Source organism: Lissotriton vulgaris, chromosome 1_1, assembly GCF_964263255.1.
Source record: "Lissotriton vulgaris chromosome 1_1, aLisVul1.2, whole genome shotgun sequence".
NCBI classification, from domain to species: Eukaryota; Metazoa; Chordata; class Amphibia; order Caudata; family Salamandridae; genus Lissotriton; species Lissotriton vulgaris.
In genome coordinates, this window is record NC_141685.1 from 1,315,790,598 (window position 1) to 1,315,809,921 (window position 19,324).

Below are 19,324 nucleotides of genomic sequence, written 5' to 3' on the forward strand. Positions count from 1 at the left end.
AGGGCCTCACAGATGTAAACTAGTACCAAAGGTCTAGAGATGTTTGTTAACGGAGCTAGCCGCCATTCTTACCCGCGTGTTGGAGAGCATTTGCTCCTAGTGCTGACTCTGCCCCTGGAAAGTAAGGAGGATCAACTCTGGTCACTATTTATAGCGGAAAAATAGAAAAGGGGTTACTAGGTAGAATTGACCTACTAAAGATGGTGGGTCTGCGGAGGTAGGTAGTGCACTCATTGGTATACGGTTGAAAGTAAACATATATGAAACCTGTGTTCAGAGAACGTAGGAACAGTTTCTCTTGGAGAGATTCGTATTGGTCGATGTTACATACGGATTCTCTAGGATCAAGTTTCTCAGGAGATACTCTTTTCAGTGATCAGAAAGGAGTTATATGGAACAGATTAGGAGAACTGGTGCCAAGGAATATTGTCATTCAACGCCGATATGTGGGTTTTAAGGCGATTGACCCATCGCTGTTCCTTTTCGAAAAGGATCTGTTCAGCATTTTGGTTTTTGTCATGGAGCATCTCAAGGATTGTCCAACTCAGGTCATCGCATGTGTGTCCAACCTCCACAAAATGTGTACAGAGTTTCGTGGTATTTTTCTTCAGTCTCACATTGCTTCTGTGCTCACCTATGCGTATTTTAACTTTTCTGCAGGTCATGCCCACGTATTTCAGTTGGCAGGGACATGTGACCAGGTACACCACATGTGTTGAATTGCAATTCGTGTGTGATCTTTGGGTCCAGATTATGTCATCGGTCAGCTGTAATGTCTTAGTGGTCTTGGTAAGTTTGCACACGCCACAAGTACCACAGGGAAAAGGTCCTGTTAAGGGGGGCCATGTTGACATTTCTGATGGTCGACACAGTGGGATTTTTCTTTTTTGGGCGAATGTGCACCAGCACATCCCTTAGATTCTTTGTTCTTTTATTCACGAATCTTGGTTTCGGCCAATTGAAAGTTCCTGAAGTTACTATTCTCCAGTTTTTTCTTATCAACTTTTGTATTTCGTAACTTGCTGGGCAGTAAGTTGTGACACAGGTGACCAGATCTTTTATTGGTTCTTTGTCATGCATCTGTAGCAGGCATTCACGTGGTTGGTTCTTGGCTCTCTTTTTGCATTTTGCAATCACCCGAGGCGTGTAGTCTCTAGCTTGCAGTTTTTTACTCAGGACAGTGGCTTGTTCTTTATAATCACATTCTTTGCTGCAATTGCGTTTATGCCGGAGAAATTGGCTGTATGGAAGATTGTCTCTGAGTTGACGAGGGTGGTAGCTCTGATAAGACAATAGACTATTTTTGGCCGTTGGTTTTGTGTAAGTCTTGGTCTCAAGTTTTCCATTTTCTGCGAAGATGGTCAGATCGAGAAAGTCAATGCTCGTGTTGCTGGCGGTGAAGGTAAATTTGAGCCAGCGATCTCTCCTATTCAACCATTCTATGAATGTAGTTAGGTCTTGTTTAGTTTCCCAGATCAACCGGATGTCGTCGATGTATCGTTTCCAGTATTTGATACTGGAAACGTATGGGTTGTCGTTGTTTAGGACAAACTTCTGTTCGAATTGGCTGACGTATAATCCTGCTACTGATGGCGCAAAAGCGCTGCCCATGGAAGTCCCGTGGCACTGTAGGAAGAGAAGTCCATTGTATTCAAAATAGTTCTCCTTTAAAGCTAGCCTACAGCATTCTAGGACAAAATGACGGGGAGTCCGGTGGGACCATTCTTCTTGGAAGAGTAGATCTTCAAGCATTTGCAAGGTGTCATCTTGTGGTAAGCTCGTGTACAACGATCTAGTCCTACTAGGATCGTGCTCTGTGGGTCGAATTCTTTATCTGCAATCTGTATCAACAAATCGCGGGTGTCTTTGAGGTATGTCGGGGTTTTCTGGACGATCGGTTTTAGATATTCATCCGCAAATTTTGAGAGAGGTTCGAGGAGCGAGCCAATCCCCGACACAATTGGGCGACCTGGCGGTGGAAACTTGTTTTTATGAGTTTTAGGAAGCGAGTAGAAAAATTGTATTTTCGGTACTCGTGGGGTCAGAAAATCAGCTTCCTTTTTGGATATCCATCCGTTTACTTCTGCCTCATGAATCATTATTGCGATGGTTTGTAAGTCTTGCGGTTGGGTCAGAATCCAGTCTTCTGTAGAAAGTTTCATCGGATAATAGGGCAAGGCATTGCTGGTTATATCCTTCCTTTGTAAGGATCACTACCCCACCACCCTTGTCCGCAGGTTTGATAATTATATCATCATTATCTCTTAGCTCCTCGAGGGCACGTCTTTCTTTTTTGGTAAGATTTTGGAAGGGTTTTTTCTTTTTGTCAAGATTGTCTATTCCTTTCAAAATGGCCTGCTTGAAAGCTAGAATTTCGATTGGTACATTGTTTGTGGGGGGTAAGAATTTGGACTTCCTCCTTAACGTAGTGTCTCCTTCATTGGTAGTCTGGGGCGAGCCGTCAAAGAATGATTTGAGTTTTAATGTCCTACAGAATTCAGACAGTTCACATTTGAGTTTAAAGGGATCCAACGTGGGGGTCGGGACGAAACCAAGACCTTTGTTCAGGACTATAGTTTGTTCTTTGGACAGAATAGTATCTGTTAGGTTCACTATTAGTGATTCTTCTTGTTCTGTTCCGTCTGTGCTGATGACATGCTGCGAGTTTGTACATTGGGAGGACGATCTTGCCATGTTATGTTTTTCTTTTTGCCTCTTGGTTGATTTTGGCCTCTCCCTAAAAAAGGCTGCGCTGATTGATGCGGTAGAATCTGGTTATGTAACATTTGGTTCCCCATTTGTTGTTGTTGGTCACCCCCCTGGGTGTAGGGGTTCATGGGGTTCATCCAGCCGCCGTATGGGGGCATGAAAGGTTGGAAAAAGGGCATTGGGTTTCCCGGAAAAAATGGTGGTCTATTCCATCTGTTACCTCTATTTCCACGTCGTGGGCCTCTAAACCTCGAGTTGTTACGTCCCCTCCTCGACATTTGTTGGTCCGGATTTCCCTCTGAGCCATCAGAAGACCACCCTGCAGAGTCTGTATCCAAGGTGATCTCAGTGACAGCATAATCCTCCTTGGAGTAGGGGTGCATACGTTCTTGGCTGAATTTTTTGAGATCTTTCGCTAGTTTCTGTAGTTTGTTCTGCATCAGGAACTGTTGAGTTTCGTCCATTTCTTTGTTGATCTCGTCTAGTCTTTTTTTGTAGACTTGTGGGTTGATGCCGTTCTTCAATTGAGTTTCACAGGTTAGGATTTCCGCTAGTAACGCGTCTGATAGTCTTTTGGCTGTCTTGACTATAAGCACTAGATAGTCCAAGGTACACTTCCAGGATATGGAGGACCAGTCTCTGCGGAATGCTAAATCATGTAGGAAGATTCTTGGTGCATTAGATATCCATAGGCCTCTCGGTGCTGATTTGGTTCTCAAATATTCGGTCATGATAATACCATGTATTGCAGTTCTTATCTGTTCTCTCTTCTTATTTGTTAGGGTATCCCATTCGTCTGTTTGTGCAATAGCTTGTGTAAAGTCTGCATTCTGTAGTAAGGATTGTGCTGCTAGAATTTCATCTATGTCGCTTCCAGTGAAACTGAGACCAACATTGTCCTCCATCATTCAAGACTCGTAATCCCAATCAAAAAGAAAAAGAAATACACCTCAATGCTAGCAGAATAGTGAGCAAGGGTGTTGTATTCCCGCAGCTGTGCGCTGCTTAAAGGCTTTCATCAAAAGGGAGGGAAGAGGAATTGAGGTCCATTCTGTTCCCCTGGGTAGATCATGAGATAATCAATTGTGGGAATGGACACTGGAATCTACAATAACCGTTGGTTATTCTTTGACAACCCTCATAGACGCTGTGGAACCAACCACGTGAATGCCTGCTACAGATGCATGACAAAGAACCAATAAAAGATCTGGTCACCTGTGTCACAACTTACTGCCCAGCAAGTTACGAAATACAAAAGTTGATAAGAAAAAACTGGAGAATAGTAACTTCAGGAACTTTCAATTGGCCGAAACCAAGATTCGCGAATAAAAGAACAAAGAATCTAAGGGATGTGCTGGTGCACACTCGCTCAAAAAAGAAAAATCCCACCGTGTCGACCATCAGAAATGTCAACATGGCTCCCGTAACAGGACATTTTCCCTGTGGTACTTGTGGCGTGTGCAAACTTACCAAGACCACTAAGACATTACAGCTGACCGATGACATAACCTGGACCCAAAGATCACACACGAATTGCAATTCAACACATGTGGTGTACCTGGTCACATGTCCCTGCCTTCCCTCGCTTTTGATGAAATACTATAAAGAGTTGACTCAAACTGTGAGTTCGTGTATTATGAATTTGGCGGACATCGACATGTTGTTTGGCAATGTTGTTCCACAACCTATTTGGAGTAAGATTCGTCATACGGATCATGCGGATGAATTAGGTGATACATGGGTTAATCTTAGAGACGTCGACAATAGACAAGTAGGCGGTGCTAAGCCTGAGGATTTGATTACTGAACTTCCTGAGAAAATTATTACGTATATGAAGACTTTGATGCCCGAATTGCGTGTCAATTGGGACAAGTTGTCTGCATGTAAGCAGAAGAAAGACGAAACGGTGTCTGACTTTTTCACGAGATTCGAAGAGACCTACGTAGATCATAGTGGTCAGGATATGGCTACCGAAGGTGGTCAGAGATTGTTTGTTGACAAGTTTGTACATAATTTGCTTCCTGAATTGTGCAATAGGTTGAAGGATTCTGAAAGTGCTTGGGCTGTTTACACGTCAGCCCAAATTTTGGCTACTGCCCAGTACTATGAAATAGGCGCAAAGATGAGTTAGAGAAAGTGGATAAGAAGACTAAGGAATTGAAGACTAAAGTTTTTCTACAGCAAGCTTATCCACCCCGTGTTACTAGTCAGCGCGATTATCAGCAGCCTCATCAGTATTTGAGAAACTCTCAAGGAAACGAGTCTTCTCAACAGCGTTTTCCTAATGGGCCTAATCAGTGTGCATATTGTAAAGAAGAGGGCCATTACAAGAATAGTTGTCCGGTTCTGTTACAACGCACTAATGGTGCTTCTGGTGTGAGAGGTAGAGGTGCTCAACAAGTGCCTAGAGGTAGAGGTCGCGGACAGAATGTACGTCCTTTGCCTCCGCAGAATTCGATGAATAGTTTTGTCTAACCCAGGGTGGTGTGGAGTGCAAAAAACGATGGATTTGGGCCCAGATCTTTGGACTGGGGTGAGTGTGTGACATTGATCCACATTCGGTCCATCACCTGTTGTTTTTGCATATTCCGCCCTAAGTGCGCTGGGGATGCCCAGACGTGGGTCCCAGGCACTCCACACCACTGGAGTCAAGCTAGCCGGGCTGATGAGAGGTGTTACCTCGAAACCGGTCCGGTCCTCGGATGCTTGATTCCGTTCTGGGAAGGACATGGCTTTTGTAGTTCGGACTGGACTGTTCCCATGGGGCACAGGGTCAGAGCTGATTTGCATATCGCCATTGTCTAACCCAGGGTGGTGTGGAGTGCAAAAAAACGATGGATTTGGGCCCAGATCTTTGGACTGGGGTGAGTGTGTGACATTGATCCACATTCGGTCCATCACCTGTTCTTTTTGCATATTCCGCCCTAAGTGCGCTGGGGATGCCCAGACGTGGGTCCCAGGCACTCCACACCACTGGAGTCAAGCTAGCCGGGCTGATGAGAGGTGTTACCTCGAAACCGGACCGGTCCTCGGATGCTTGATTCCGTTCTGGGAAGGACATGGCTTTTGTAGTTCGGACTGGACTGTTCCCATGGGGCACTGGGTCAGAGCTGATTTGCATATCACCATTGTCTAACCCAGGGTGGTGTGGAGTGCAAAAAAACGATGGATTTGGGCCCAGATCTTTGGACTGGGGTGAGTGTGTGACATTGATCCACATTCGGTCCATCACCTGTTGTTTTTGCATATTCCGCCCTAAGTGCGCTGGGGATGCCCAGACGTGGGTCCCAGGCACTCCACACCACTGGAGTCAAGCTAGCCGGGCTGATGAGAGGTGTTACCTCGAAACCGGTCCGGTCCTCGGATGCTTGATTCCGTTCTGGGAAGGACATGGCTTTTGTAGTTCGGACTGGACTGTTCCCATGGGGCACAGGGTCAGAGCTGATTTGCATATCACCATTGTCTAACCCAGGGTGGTGTGGAGTGCAAAAAAACGATGGATTTGGGCCCAGATCTTTGGACTGGGGTGAGTGTGTGACATTGATCCACATTCGGTCCATCACCTGTTGTTTTTGCATATTCCGCCCTAAGTGCGCTGGGGATGCCCAGACGTGGGTCCCAGGCACTCCACACCACTGGAGTCAAGCTACCTGGGCTGATGAGAGGTGTTACCTCGAAACCGGTCCGGTCCTCGGATGCTTGATTCCGTTCTGGGAAGGACATGGCTTTTGTAGTTCGGACTGGACTGTTCCCATGGGGCACAGGGTCAGAGCTGATTTGCATATTGCCATTGTCTAACCCAGGGTGGTGTGGAGTGCAAAAAAACAATGGATTTGGGCCCAGATCTTTGGACTGGGGTGAGTGTGTGACATTGATCCACATTCGGTTCATCACCTGTTCTTTTTGCATATTCCGCCCTAAGTGCGATGGGGATGCCCAGACGTGGGTCCCAGGCACTCCACACCACTGGAGTCAAGCTAGCCGGGCTGATGAGAGGTGTTACCTCGAAACCGGTCCGGTCCTCGGATGCTTGATTCCGTTCTGGGAAGGACATGGCTTTTGTAGTTCGGACTGGACTGTTGCCATGGGGCACAGGGTCAGAGCTGATTTGCATATCGCCCTTGTCTAACCCAGGGTGGTGTGGAGTGCAAAAAAACGATGGATTTGGGCCCAGATCTTTGGACTGGGGTGAGTGTGTGACATTGATCCACATTCGGTCCATCACCTGTTGTTTTTGCATATTCCGCCCTAAGTGCGCTGGGGATGCCCAGACGTGGGTCCCAGGCACTCCACACCACTGGAGTCAAGCTAGCCGGGCTGATGAGAGGTGTTACCTCGAAACCGGTCCGGTCCTCGGATGCTTGATTCCGTTCTGGGAAGGACATGGCTTTTGTAGTTCGGACTGGACTGTCCCATGGGGCACAGGGTCAGAGCTGATTTGCATATCGCCATTGTCTAACCCAGGGTGGTGTGGAGTGCAAAAAAACGATGGATTTGGGCCCAGATCTTTGGACTGGGGTGAGTGTGTGACATTGATCCACATTCGGTCCATCACCTGTTGTTTTTGCATATTCCGCCCTAAGTACGCTGGGGATGCCCAGACGTGGGTCCCAGGCACTCCACACCACTGGAGTCAAGCTAGCCGGGCTGATGAGAGGTGTTACCTCGAAACCGGTCCGGTCCTCGGATGCTTGATTCCGTTCTGGGAAGGACATGGCTTTTGTAGTTCGGACTGGACTGTTCCCATGGGGCACAGGGTCAGAGCTGATTTGCATATCGCCATTGTCTAACCCAGGGTGGTGTGGAGTGCAAAAAAACGATGGATTTGGGCCCAGATCTTTGGACTGGGGTGAGTGTGTGACATTGATCCACATTCAGTCCATCACCTGTTCTTTTTGCATAGTTTTGATCAACAGCAAAGTTCGACTGGTAGGACAGCACAGTACTATGTGGATGATTACTATGTTGAAGGTGATGACGCAAATGGTAATGATTGTTAGGACAGCCATGGACAAAGAGAGGGAGTTGTTTCAGTTCCAGTAGATCAGAGTGGACCCTATGTTGAAGTGATTACATCAGGTGTGTCAGAATCTTTTCTGTTGGATACTGGTGCTACAAAGAGTTCTATTATGCATTCTAAACTCCCTGGCGCACCTTTGTCTGGCTTAGATAATGTTTCTGTAGGTTTCTCTGGCGCCCCCGTTACGAATCCGATTTTTGCTCCATTGTCTCTTTCTGTTGGTCCGCGTAAGATCGAAGCACCCCTTCTTCTGACTACAGGTTGTAATGAGAATTTGTTGGGATTGGACTTGTTAAAGAGATTGTATGCGACATTGTATTGTTCTCCATCAGGAGCACAACTTACCTTAGGTAAGAGAGTGATCTCTCCGATGTACGTGTCGAAAGATTGTCTTCCATCTGAATTGTCTCTCTTACCAGATTCATTGTGGGCTACTGGTCCAAATGATGTGGGTCTATTGGATATTCCTCCATATGTTGTGACACTGAAGGTGAATGCTAAGTTACCGCGCATTCCCCAATATCGCATCTCGAGTGATGGTGAGCGTGCACTTTTAGCGATTATTTATGATCTGATCGAAAAGGGTGTCATTGAGGAAACGAGAGGTAATGTGTGTAATAGTCCTGTTTTGCCTGTTCTGAAGAGAACTGATCCTTCACAACCTCCTGTATACAGGTTTGTCATCGATCTTCGCGAAGTAAACAAAATTGTTGTTCCACAATTTCCAGTTGTTCCTGATATTACAGCCTTGTTGACTCTGATTCCAGCTACTGCCACATGGTTTTCGGTGATTGACTTGAAGAATGCTTTCTTCAGCATCCCGATTGCCATGGAGAGTAGGGACATTTTTGGATTCTCTTTCGGAGGTCGCAGTATTCGCTTTAAACGCGCTCCTCAAGGCTATTGCGAGAGTCCATAGATCTATAGTCAAGCTTTAAAGACACAACTTAATCTGTTGATTTTACCTGATGGTGCAGCCCTTATTCAATATGTAGATGATTTACTAGTCGCTGCTGACACTGAGGAGATTTGCAGGGAAGCCACTTTGTCGTTACTACATCACTTGTCTGATTGTCATCACAAAGTTTCTCTCTCGAAGTTGCAATTTTGTCGACAAGAAGTAACCTACTTAGGTCACCTCTTATCGAATGAGGGAAGGAAACTGACCCCAGAAAGAATTCAAGCTATTACGAAAATTAGTATGCCTACGACACAGAGAGAAGTACGTGCGTTTTTAGGTATTACGTCGTACTGTAGACAGTGGATTCCTAATTTTTCTCTGTTAGCAAAGCCTTTGATAGCTCTTACTGTTAAGGATATTCCAAATCATATTCCTTGGACTGACGAATGTCAGAAGAGGTTTTCAGAATTATGCAATGCGTTGTATTCGGCTCCTGTGTTGGGTACTCCCAACTACAGTAAGCCCTTCACATTGTATGTTCACGAGAGAGAGGGATGTGCATTGTCAGTCTTGACACAGCAGTTCGGCGATAAGCAACGTCCATGTGCGTACTTTTCGTTGACTTTAGATCCAGTAGCTAGAGCGTTGCTGAGTTGCTTGAGAGCTACGGCGGCAGCGGCTCTTTCAATTCGACAGTCTGCTGGTTTGGTTATGGATAACACGTTAGTTGTCATGGTTCCACAAGCAGTGGATACCTTGTTGAACCGTACGAAGACACAGCATTTAACTAGTGCTCTGTTGTCGGGTTATGAGCTGACGTTGTTAGCGAGTCATGTGCACATTAAACGATGCAACACATTGAATCCAGCCACATTGTTGCCGATTTCAGTTGAGACAGATGATGATAATGAAGAACAGCATGACTGTTTTTTGAGAACTGAAGAAGAAACGAAAGGGAGAATAGATTTGAGAGATACTCCTCTTCCTGAATGTGATGGTACTTTGTGGGTTGATGGTTCGTGCTTTAAGTTGCCGAATGGTGATACGACTGCAGCATATGCTGTTACGACTGCAGCATACGATTGTTGAAACTGCACGTATCCCACATAATTCAGCACAAGCAGCAGAATTGATTGCACTTACGAGAGCGTGTGTGTTGTCGAAAGGAAAACGAGTGACCATATATACTGATAGCCAATACGCTTTTGGCGTGGCTCATAGCTTTGGACATTTGTGGCGTGAACGCGGATTCTTAACTTCACATGGGACGAAGATCCAGCATGGATAGTTGGTGAATGAGCTTCTGGAGTCACTGACCTTGCCGTTACAAGTTGCGATTGTGAAGTGCAGTGCACACAAAAAGGTTACGGATGATGTTGGAATGTGTGAAGATACGATTGAGAGTGTGAAATCCATTCAAGCTGAAGCCACAGAGAAAGAGTTGAATGAATAGAGAGAAAGTAAGGGTAGATTGGATTCGAATGGTTGTTGGATTGATTTGTCAGAGCATCAGAGATGGTTGCTACCTGATGCGTATGTGCTTGCAGTGGTGACAATGGCAAATGGAATGGCACATATTAGTGTGAAAGGGATTTGTAAGTTGTTGGCTCCGGTTTGGCAAAATGCGGGAATTCCAAAATGTGCAGAGAACTTGGTGAAGAACTGTATGGTGTGTCTGAAATACAACCCTGGTAGGGGAACTCCAACTCCAGCTGGTCATTTTGCACCTCCAACGTATCCGTTCGAGGTTTTGCAGCTAGATTTCATTCACATGGAAAGGTGCAACAATTTGAAATACGTACTTGTTGTTGTTTGTGCCTTTTCGAGATGGGTAGAAGCATACCTCCTAAAAGACAATACTGCCATATCCACAGCTAAAGCCCTTGTCAAGGAATTCTTGCCTAGATTTGGAATGTCGAGAATGGTCTGGAGTGACAATGGGAGTGAATTTGTGGGTCGAGTGATGAAGAAAGTGTGTGAGGGGCTAGGCATCCAACAGAAGTTCCACGCTGCAAATCACCCCCAATCAGCTGGTTTAGTAGAGTGCTATAATGGCACATTGAAGTTGAAATTAGCAAACATTCAAGCGAGTTCTGGCCTTAAATGGCCTGACGCTCTGCCTTTAGCACTCCTATCAACGAGAATGACTATTCACTCGCGAGTGGGACTTAGTCCCTATGAGATTGTGTTTGGCCGTCCGGCCAATATATGGGGAGTGCCAAGGCAGAAAAAATATAGTGAACTCGAACATCCTGTACTGCTTGATTATTTGTATGAATTGACGGCTAAATTGCGTGTTTTACACCAACAGGTTCATGATACTCTGCCTCCGGTCTCTGAAGCTCCAGGACATCCTATCGATCCTGGATCGTGGGTGCTGATCCGGAACTTCCAGCAGACAAAGAATGATCAGCCCCGTTGGACCGGACCTCACCTTGTTCTTCTCTCAACGAGATCAGCTGTTCGAGTAGAAGGCAAAAAGCACTGGATCCACGGCGTACACTGTAAGAGGGTCCCACTGCCTCTCCCGTACGACCGTAGGATCCAGGAAAGTATCGCTGACTCTGAAACTGAGACTGTGCCTCGTTTTCTGCCTTTTAGCGATGCACGTGTGAAAGGAACAATTTCTGAACAAGAAAGCGATAATATCTTGCAAGAAGCTGTGCCACCGTCAAGTCGATTGAACATTACAGAGCCTGAACTTTTGTTTCAGGACCAGACAGTACATGGAAAAAGCCGCTATTATCTGAGGCCGAGAACTATGGACAAATAAAAAATTCCTTTTTTTGAATGTGCAGCTCTCTCATCTGAGAAACTTGCTTATTTTTGTTTTTGAACTGCCATCTGGTTCAGCTGCTAGGGTCGCGGTTGCTTAAGTCTTTGGAGTGCTGCTGAAGAAGTTAGGTCAACAGTTCTGGTTGGTCTAAGGGAGTTGCCCTGGACTGACAGAAGCATTCCTTAGCATGGAACACCCTACCGCCGCGGGCAGCTACTTAGACAGGATGGAGTTTTTAAAAATGGAGAGACCTGCACAACAGTTGAACTTTAAAGCCAGAATGTGTATATTAATGACAAGAAAACGATTTTTGATATTATGCATTTGTATGTTGCTTAGTGTAATGTTGTTTTTAATAGGATATGTCTTATTCTCTTTTCAAGTTACCTTTGCATCCACTACACAGCCCATACCTCCTCCTACTGTTTCTTCGCATTTTTTTCACCCTCTGCCTGAGCATGAGTCCACTAGAAGATTTATCAATAACTCTTTCATCCAGCTTCTGCACCAACACCAATTGGTAGTGAACACAATTAATTGTTGGGTGTGTGGTCTTATGCCACATACAACAGATAAGGGTATCCCATACTTGGTCTTACCATTTAGCTCCAATGGTTCTTTGTGGGCGTTTCAGACGATGTTCATATATGCCATCGAACCATATCCTCCGCGTTCCACGAGAAGTGACTCGAGCAACAAAGCATTGGTAGTAGGAATTGCAAATATGAGCAGAACAATTGACTCGTACAGAACGATTCCTAGAGATGAGTTGCAAGCTTACGTTAGATGGAATGTAACGAAATATGGAGTTGCTTTGAGTGAGAATCAGCGAGCAAAGAGATCCTCCTCGATTTGGATCGGACCCCATCAGGGTCACCTATGTCTGCAAGGTAATGGCAAGAATCCCAGAGCTCAGTTAGGGAAAAGTATCTGCACTGAAACATATGTTTTTGCGTCCCAGATTTCCCCTCCGTTTCTAGCAGCTAAGGGTACCTATTTCATTTGCCATGATAGAGCCTATACATGGTTGCCCCCTGACTTCTCGGGCACATGTTTTGTTTAGTTTCTGTTGCCTCCCACCTACACGGCTATGGCAGATTACTACAGGACAAAGATAGTTAGAGGTGTCGTGAGTGAAGAAGACACTGCAGGACAAGAATTTGGAGATTTCGTGAAGGGCTTTCTGCCGTTTTGGGGACCTATGGTTAACAGCAGGTACATAAGGCAATTGACAAGGGTGGTTGAATCCACCATAGTTGAAACTGCCGGTGCCCTTAGTAATTTGATGGCTGAGCTCCAGTCGGATCGCCTTATGACTCTTCAGAATAGGGTCGCGTTAGACGTCATACTTGCAGACCGAGGTGGGGAATGTAAAGTGATCCAATCAAGTTGCTGTATTTTCATCCCCGACAACGCTCCAACAGTTTACTAGGCCATTTCCAAACTGCATAAGATCTCATGAATCTATCCACATGGATAAAGGGGATTGGTCATTGATGGGGTGGTACTGGGAACTGATATCCGCCTGGGGATGGAAGATTCTGATAGTCATTGGGATGATCTTAGCCATTCTTTTCCTGTTCTGTCTGTGTGTACAGTGTGCTCCTGCAATATGTGGCCTCTGTGCTACTTCGTGTGTAAGGAAAACTGTACCAAGAAACGAGTTAAGTAATAGGATGATGCTACAGCAGCATCTCAATGACTTTATGAATACAGACCTGGACTCAGATTAGCATGAGTATAGGTCATTGCCTATGTAAGGCCAAAAGGAGGGTCTGTAGTACTGAAGATTTTGGACTCGTGTTATAAACATCGTCGTATCATGACGATTTTGGTATCAACAGACCGGTAATGATTGAGATACTATGCACAAGCATTTCCGGTCTATTCGAGTGACGAAATCAATCCGAAATCAGAGTTTCCGTCTTGAACCCTTGGGTTCTATTTTGTGAGCGGCAGCCATTTTGTGATTGCCATCACACAGCTTATGACTAAAGCCGAGATCAAGTCAGAAGGACACGTATACCTTTGCTGACTCCAATGTGACCTGGGCGAGCTGAGTCCATTGCCTGAAGCCAAACCTGTTCGGCCAGTTCCTTTCCCAGTGGCTGAGTGAGATTAGCATCAAGGCGCACATGTCGTAAACTTTTCATCGTACACAAACTGTGTCTAATCTCACACACACCTGTCTCTGTTTCTTTCTTTATGACTTGCTTTACGATGAGGAGGTGCCCGTTTTTATTAGGGGTTCGTCGATATCTGATGGAAATACTGGGCTTTGCCGGATAGTTGATTGTGGGCTGAACAAACTGAAATATGGGTTTGTCATCATGACTCTGCTTTTTCTTTGTAGTGGAAATATGTGAATGGTCAACTGTAAAATAAGGAATGTTTGCCTAAAGCATAATATTTTGTATAAAAGAGAAGGCTGGCTTTGTAAAATTGAGCAGTCTCCTGAGAACATACACCGTTTTGTACTTCTAGGATACCTGTTACTGGCTGCAGCCAATAAATACGATCTTTGACTTCACCAAGAAGACTCGAAGTCTTCGGGTGTGTACCCTGGCACCGCTGGGTTCTTAAAATGCAGTACTTCAGGGTGTGCATCGGTCCTCGTTAGAACTTCTGTAAAAAGTTGGAGTCAGCTCCAATGTACTTTGTATCTCGGATTCTAGATTTTAGAAGAATATTGGGGATAGACAACCCAGATTTTGCGGCCTCTCTGACGTGCCAGAGCCTGGATTTAGTGACGATGGCCTCAGCACTGGGGAGAGAGGAATCAATTGATCCTGGCAGTGTATTTGGGCAGTTGTAACTTGCTCTGTCTTCCGGCAGCTTGGTGCTGGGGTGTCTCTTACTGAATCAAGTATGTGACCCAACCCTGAGCAGGAGCAAGAGTGTTGTCTTTCTAAACTTGTGGTTCCAGGGCTTTCGCATTGTGTTTATATGTTTGGCAGCTTATAATGGAGCTGATTCCCTGAGCTATTGTCCGTCCCGTCGCTGCTTATTCCTCCTTGTTGCACAGGCATATCTGAAGAGCTCTCTGGGTTGGGTGTAAGTTTCACCAGAAATTGTGTGATGAGTCCCCCTGAAGGCGATTTCAAATAGGGCTTTTTTTCTTGGTCTGCGAGCTTTGAGCTCCGTAAAGTTCTGAGTGGAGCTTTGGGCTGATCTATTGAGTTTGCATGGATATTTTCTAATTGCTGACTGCTTTTTGAGTCACTTCTTTTTGTTATTCCTCTGTCTGGGTAGCCTAAATCTGCTACCGTGAAGGCTGGTTGCTCCTTATGGCTTCCACTCCTCATGGTCTTCTGTGAGGTGGCTGGGTTCAGCAGTGGGTCAGGCAGCGCTTGCATTCAGCCGGTCTGCGCTCTCTCGTCTCTCGTTTGTCGCGTCTCCTTGGGGCACGTGGCGTCCCCCCTGGCCGTATCCCCAGACCACAACGCCAGCCGCGAAAGAGGGAGCCCAGCGGCTCCTGCCGCAAGAAAAGGTGCGCCCTGCGGCACCTGCTGCAAGAGAAAGCCCCCAGCGGTTCCTGCCGCGAAAGAAGAGCGCCCAGCGGCACCAGCCGTGAAGGAAAGCGCTCAGCGGCTCCTGCCGCGAAAGGAATGCACTCAGCAGCTCCCACCGCGGGGGAAAGCACCCAGCGGCTCCTGCCGTGAGAGAAAGCGCCTGGCGGCACCTGCCGCAAAGTAAAGCTCCCAGCTTCTGCTGCGGGAGAAGGCGTCCAGCGGCACCTGCCGCAAGAGAAAGCGCCCGGCCCTGTGCCTTCTCAGCCACTCCGGCTCAGCAGCTCCGGCTCAGGCTCCCTGTGACTGCGTGCTACGCTCGTTAATCGCTTAGCCAAGAAGCAATGACCAGCGGCTCAGCCTCAAGAAGGAGCACACAGTGGCCGCCGCCCGGGCAACCCGGATAGCCTGCGGATCCTCGTCGGGGGAAAAAAAGGCCAGAGGGTATGTAGCTGTTCCCAATCTTCCCTCTCTCTTCACTCTCCGACTGACTGCGGCTCGTTGCTCCCCCTCCGCCCAGATGCACATAGAGCAATGCCCGTGAGCAGCCCATGAGCCCCCCGCACCACAGCCACCTGGGTCAGCACAAAGGACGTTGCTGGTACTCGCTGGTGGGCGCCCGATAATCGGCACCTTGGGGGGGGCAGCTCAGTTCGCGGCTCACGGTTTGCAACTCGCTCCACAGCTCTGCTTGCTCCTCGCTCTGCCTGCTCCTCGCGTCACGTCTCTCAGGCCAATCGATGCTAGACGAGCTGGTGTTCAGTATTCTTGGTGTAATAGCCAGAATTTCGTCTGTACTAGCACTGGGGATATCATATTTTTTGATGGGGCCGCCTAGAAGGTTTGTAGTTCTTGTTCAGTGAGCTTGGAGCCTAGATGCGTTTCCCAGTAGCTGGTGCTTTTGGCGTTGAGTTTGGAGAAGACAGGGCGGAGGAGTTTGTACAAGTGTGAGACCTGGTGACCTGCCTTGTTTAAGTTTTTCATATACTGAAAGATTGAGGGTTTGTGCTTGGTTAACTTTGATTTTGTTAGGGCTGTCATGAAGGTCGTGTCGTGTTTTCAGGCTGTTGAAGATGTGGGGCAACCCCTCAGCTTCCAACTGAGCCAGGTACGAGAAACCTAGCTTTCTCCATGACTCTATGTCGAGGGGCTTCCCTCTGTATTTAATCTTGGGGTTTGCCCACAGTGTTTCCCAGTGCGAGTTTTTGATGCTATGCTCGAGCTTCTGGTCTACTTTGAGCAGCGCTTGCTTGGTGATCTTAAAGAACGGGTTGTCCTTTTGTGCCTGCTTGTTGGCGGTGAGGATAGTTAAAGGATCAGCATTATTTAGGATGGCTTTCTCTATAGAGAGCCATGTTGGTGTGTATAGCTGTTTCGGGAGTACCCAGTGCATTCCTTGTCTGGCTATTAAGGCTGTCTGGAAGGTTCTCAGGTCCGCCACTATGAGATCTCCTAGCTTTTTCTCTAGTCTTAGTTTTGGAAGGGCTATTCTAGGTTTCTTGTCTCACCATATAAATTTTTTTAACATTTGGTCTATCTTTCTGTGGAATTCATCTGTGAGGGCCAGGGGAAGCATTCCTGCTAGGTAGTTTACTATGGGAGTGATCATCATCTTTACTGTGTCTATTCTGTCCCACCTGGTGATGACCTTGGGCAACCAGGTTTCTAGTAGCCCTTTGATCTTCTCTAGGGTAGTTTTCTCATTTTGTTCTAGAGTGATTCTTAGGCTTTTCCCGAATTGGATACCCAGATATTTGACGAACCCCAGTTGCCAGGCCAACCCTGAGGTTCCTATTACCTCTCTGGTTGTGTGTATGTTGAGGGCATGTATATTATCATTTTATATGACGCAAAAATCACTGCAGACAGAAGGTGTGTGTGCGTAAATACAATTATTTCCAAAGTACACACACTCCTTATCATTTCGGAAGCACATACGCTACTCATGTTGGTGAACAAAACCAAATCTGTCTTTCAAAAGAAAAAATACACCAAACTACAATTATGAACCAGAGTTGGAAAAAAAGGAAAAAGAAAAAATTTAACATATGGAAATCACAGGCTATCCGTTTCAAAATCAAAATTGGATTAATTGCTACATAAATGTTATTGTTAATTTGCTTTTCTACTTACCATTAGTGAAAGAAGTAATACATCAGCATGTACATGAAAAAATTGTAATCCGCAGCCAAGTATGCCACTTTAAAAGTGTAACGGGGCATTAAGATATGGTAGATATCTGGAGAGGTGCTGTTCAGTTTTCTATCAATCAATTCATGATTTGGAATTCGAACGAGGTCCACATGAAAAGAAAAAACACACAAGCAAAGAAGGCTCAAGTGTAATATTGTACAATGTCATAACGTAAAATCAATATTACCATTAGTAAAACGTAATAGGAATGATAGCCTGCCACGGAACAGGCAATTTCATGAATTAAAAGCATACGAAAATAACCAAGAACACAATACAGTAAAAACCCTTAATATGCCCTGAAACCACCATAAACTTTATTCAGTACAAAGGCAAAACGCGTTAAAAAAATTGAAAATACAAAGCCTACACTGTCGTACAGGCTGAGCATCTAAAAAAGAGGGATCTCAGCCACTTACGACGATCTAATAACAAAGCAGGACGAATGAATAAAACATGTTTTAAATCCTGACATCCATGTTTACAAAAGTGACATGTGCTTGATGTACTGTGCCATTTAGATGTTACAAAATGTAATGGAATAATGGTAAAATGGATTCATGTCCAGAGGCGTCTGACCCCATGGGCCATATTCCATGCCATGTACTGTTGTGATCTTTTCATAGTAAAAGAGTATATTAATAAAACAGAGTTTGGTTTAGATTAATGAGAGTCTAGATCCAGGTAGAAACTTAACTTAGAGGTGGCCTGTTTAAGAAATGCTTTAAGCTGCGCACGCGACATGGAGGAGATTGCGTGTAGGTCATGATCAAATCGCTCTAGTACATATTCAAAATTCCTAAAGAATAAAACGTTGTCTCTCTTCATTTCAAAGATCTCATTGAACAAAATGTGTCGGAGAGAGTTATGAGTACTGTTCACGAGACAATGGCCCCATCGCACCACTTCCACCAAACCTTGCACAAAAGATCTTTTTAGACCTAGTTCTAGCCTTAGTACAGCCATTGATGCTAGGGTGTTGACTGATTGTAATTTCCTTAGAATTTGACCTTCGGTTTTGCAACGACTATTAATGTCACAGGATAAAGGAGATTGGGTGGTATTTTACCTTGATACACAGACAAAAGGTGGGAAAAGTGTCACTGCCCCATGGCCATATAAAAGGAGCCAAGCACCCTAGCCTGTGACTGAGCTTTACAGACACTATTCTGAATATGTTCTGGATCATTTAGTGGACTGCTCATCACTTTGCCTAGGAAAGTATAGGAGTTAACTACTTCCATTTTTTGCTCGCCTAGGTGACATGAATAATTGGGATAGGTGAGCTTTCTTTTTCCCTGGAAACATAACACCTTACTTATTGAGGAATTAATTTTAAAAAAGTGAGCATCAGCATGCTGTTGCAAGGTGCTGAGGCGTCATGCTAGATCTTTGGGGGTAAAGTCAAGGACCACAATATCATCTGCAAATAGCAAACAGGTCATTGAGCGTCCTCCAAGACTTGGAGGAAAACTCACACTCTCTGCTAGCAAACTGGGAAAAAAAGATATGTAAAGGGAAAAAAGTAGTAGCGCTAACAAACACCCTTATTTCAAAAAATATTTTATAGGGATAACTGTACATAGTCCCCGGTCCCCGACTAACAGAATATAGCAGCAAATGGTGGAATAGAGGGCAATTATTAAACATGATGACACTCAGGGCATTCCAAGTTTAGAGAACCTTTTCCGCAGAATTGGCCGATCAACTTTATCAAAGGCGTTGGGAAAGTAATGAATGCAGCACAGGCTGGACATTTCCTAATGGTACATATTTTTCAGTGATGGCTTGTAGAGCTGCAAAATTGTCCAAGGTACAATGCTTTTTCCTAAAACTAGATTGATCTAGCGGGATACTCGCGTTATCCTCGACCCAAGAGTTTAAATGCTCCAAGATGCATCTGGTAAATACTTTACCCACAGCATCTAAGAGAGTGATATGTCGATAGTTAATGTGTACATTGCGTTCCCCTTTCTTAGCAGGCATTGGCATAGCCAATAGGTCTCGCCTTTGGGACCTTTTAATTGTTTAGCCATGCAGCACATTATCACCCACAGGGCAGATTTCTGTAATAGAACTAGTACTTATGTAAAGTGCTTTGATACCTTCATTCGCGCTACATAATGCAAAAAAAAAAAACATGAAAGGAGAAGTGCTTGCGGATTTCTGAGGTAGGGGAGCGAAAAGATGCACTCTTTAGAGTTACGCTGTGCCTA

The 19,324-nt window shown here is 45.5% G+C and overlaps 1 protein-coding gene across 1 annotated transcript; it reads right to left on the bottom strand.

Annotated features, from left to right (window-relative positions):
• Nucleotides 1-2,615: 2,615 nt before the first annotated feature.
• On the bottom strand, nucleotides 2,616-3,617 carry LOC147749064 (uncharacterized). Its single transcript, XM_086929431.1, has one exon. The coding sequence runs from the start codon at nucleotides 3,615-3,617 to the stop codon at nucleotides 2,616-2,618; it is 1,002 nt and encodes a 333-aa protein (XP_086785557.1).
• Nucleotides 3,618-19,324: the final 15,707 nt, after the last annotated feature.

Coding starts and splice junctions, on each gene's coding strand:
- LOC147749064 (XM_086929431.1), bottom strand. CDS start 3,617: ATGATGGAGGACAATGTTGGTCTCAGTTTCACTGGAAGCGACATAGAT.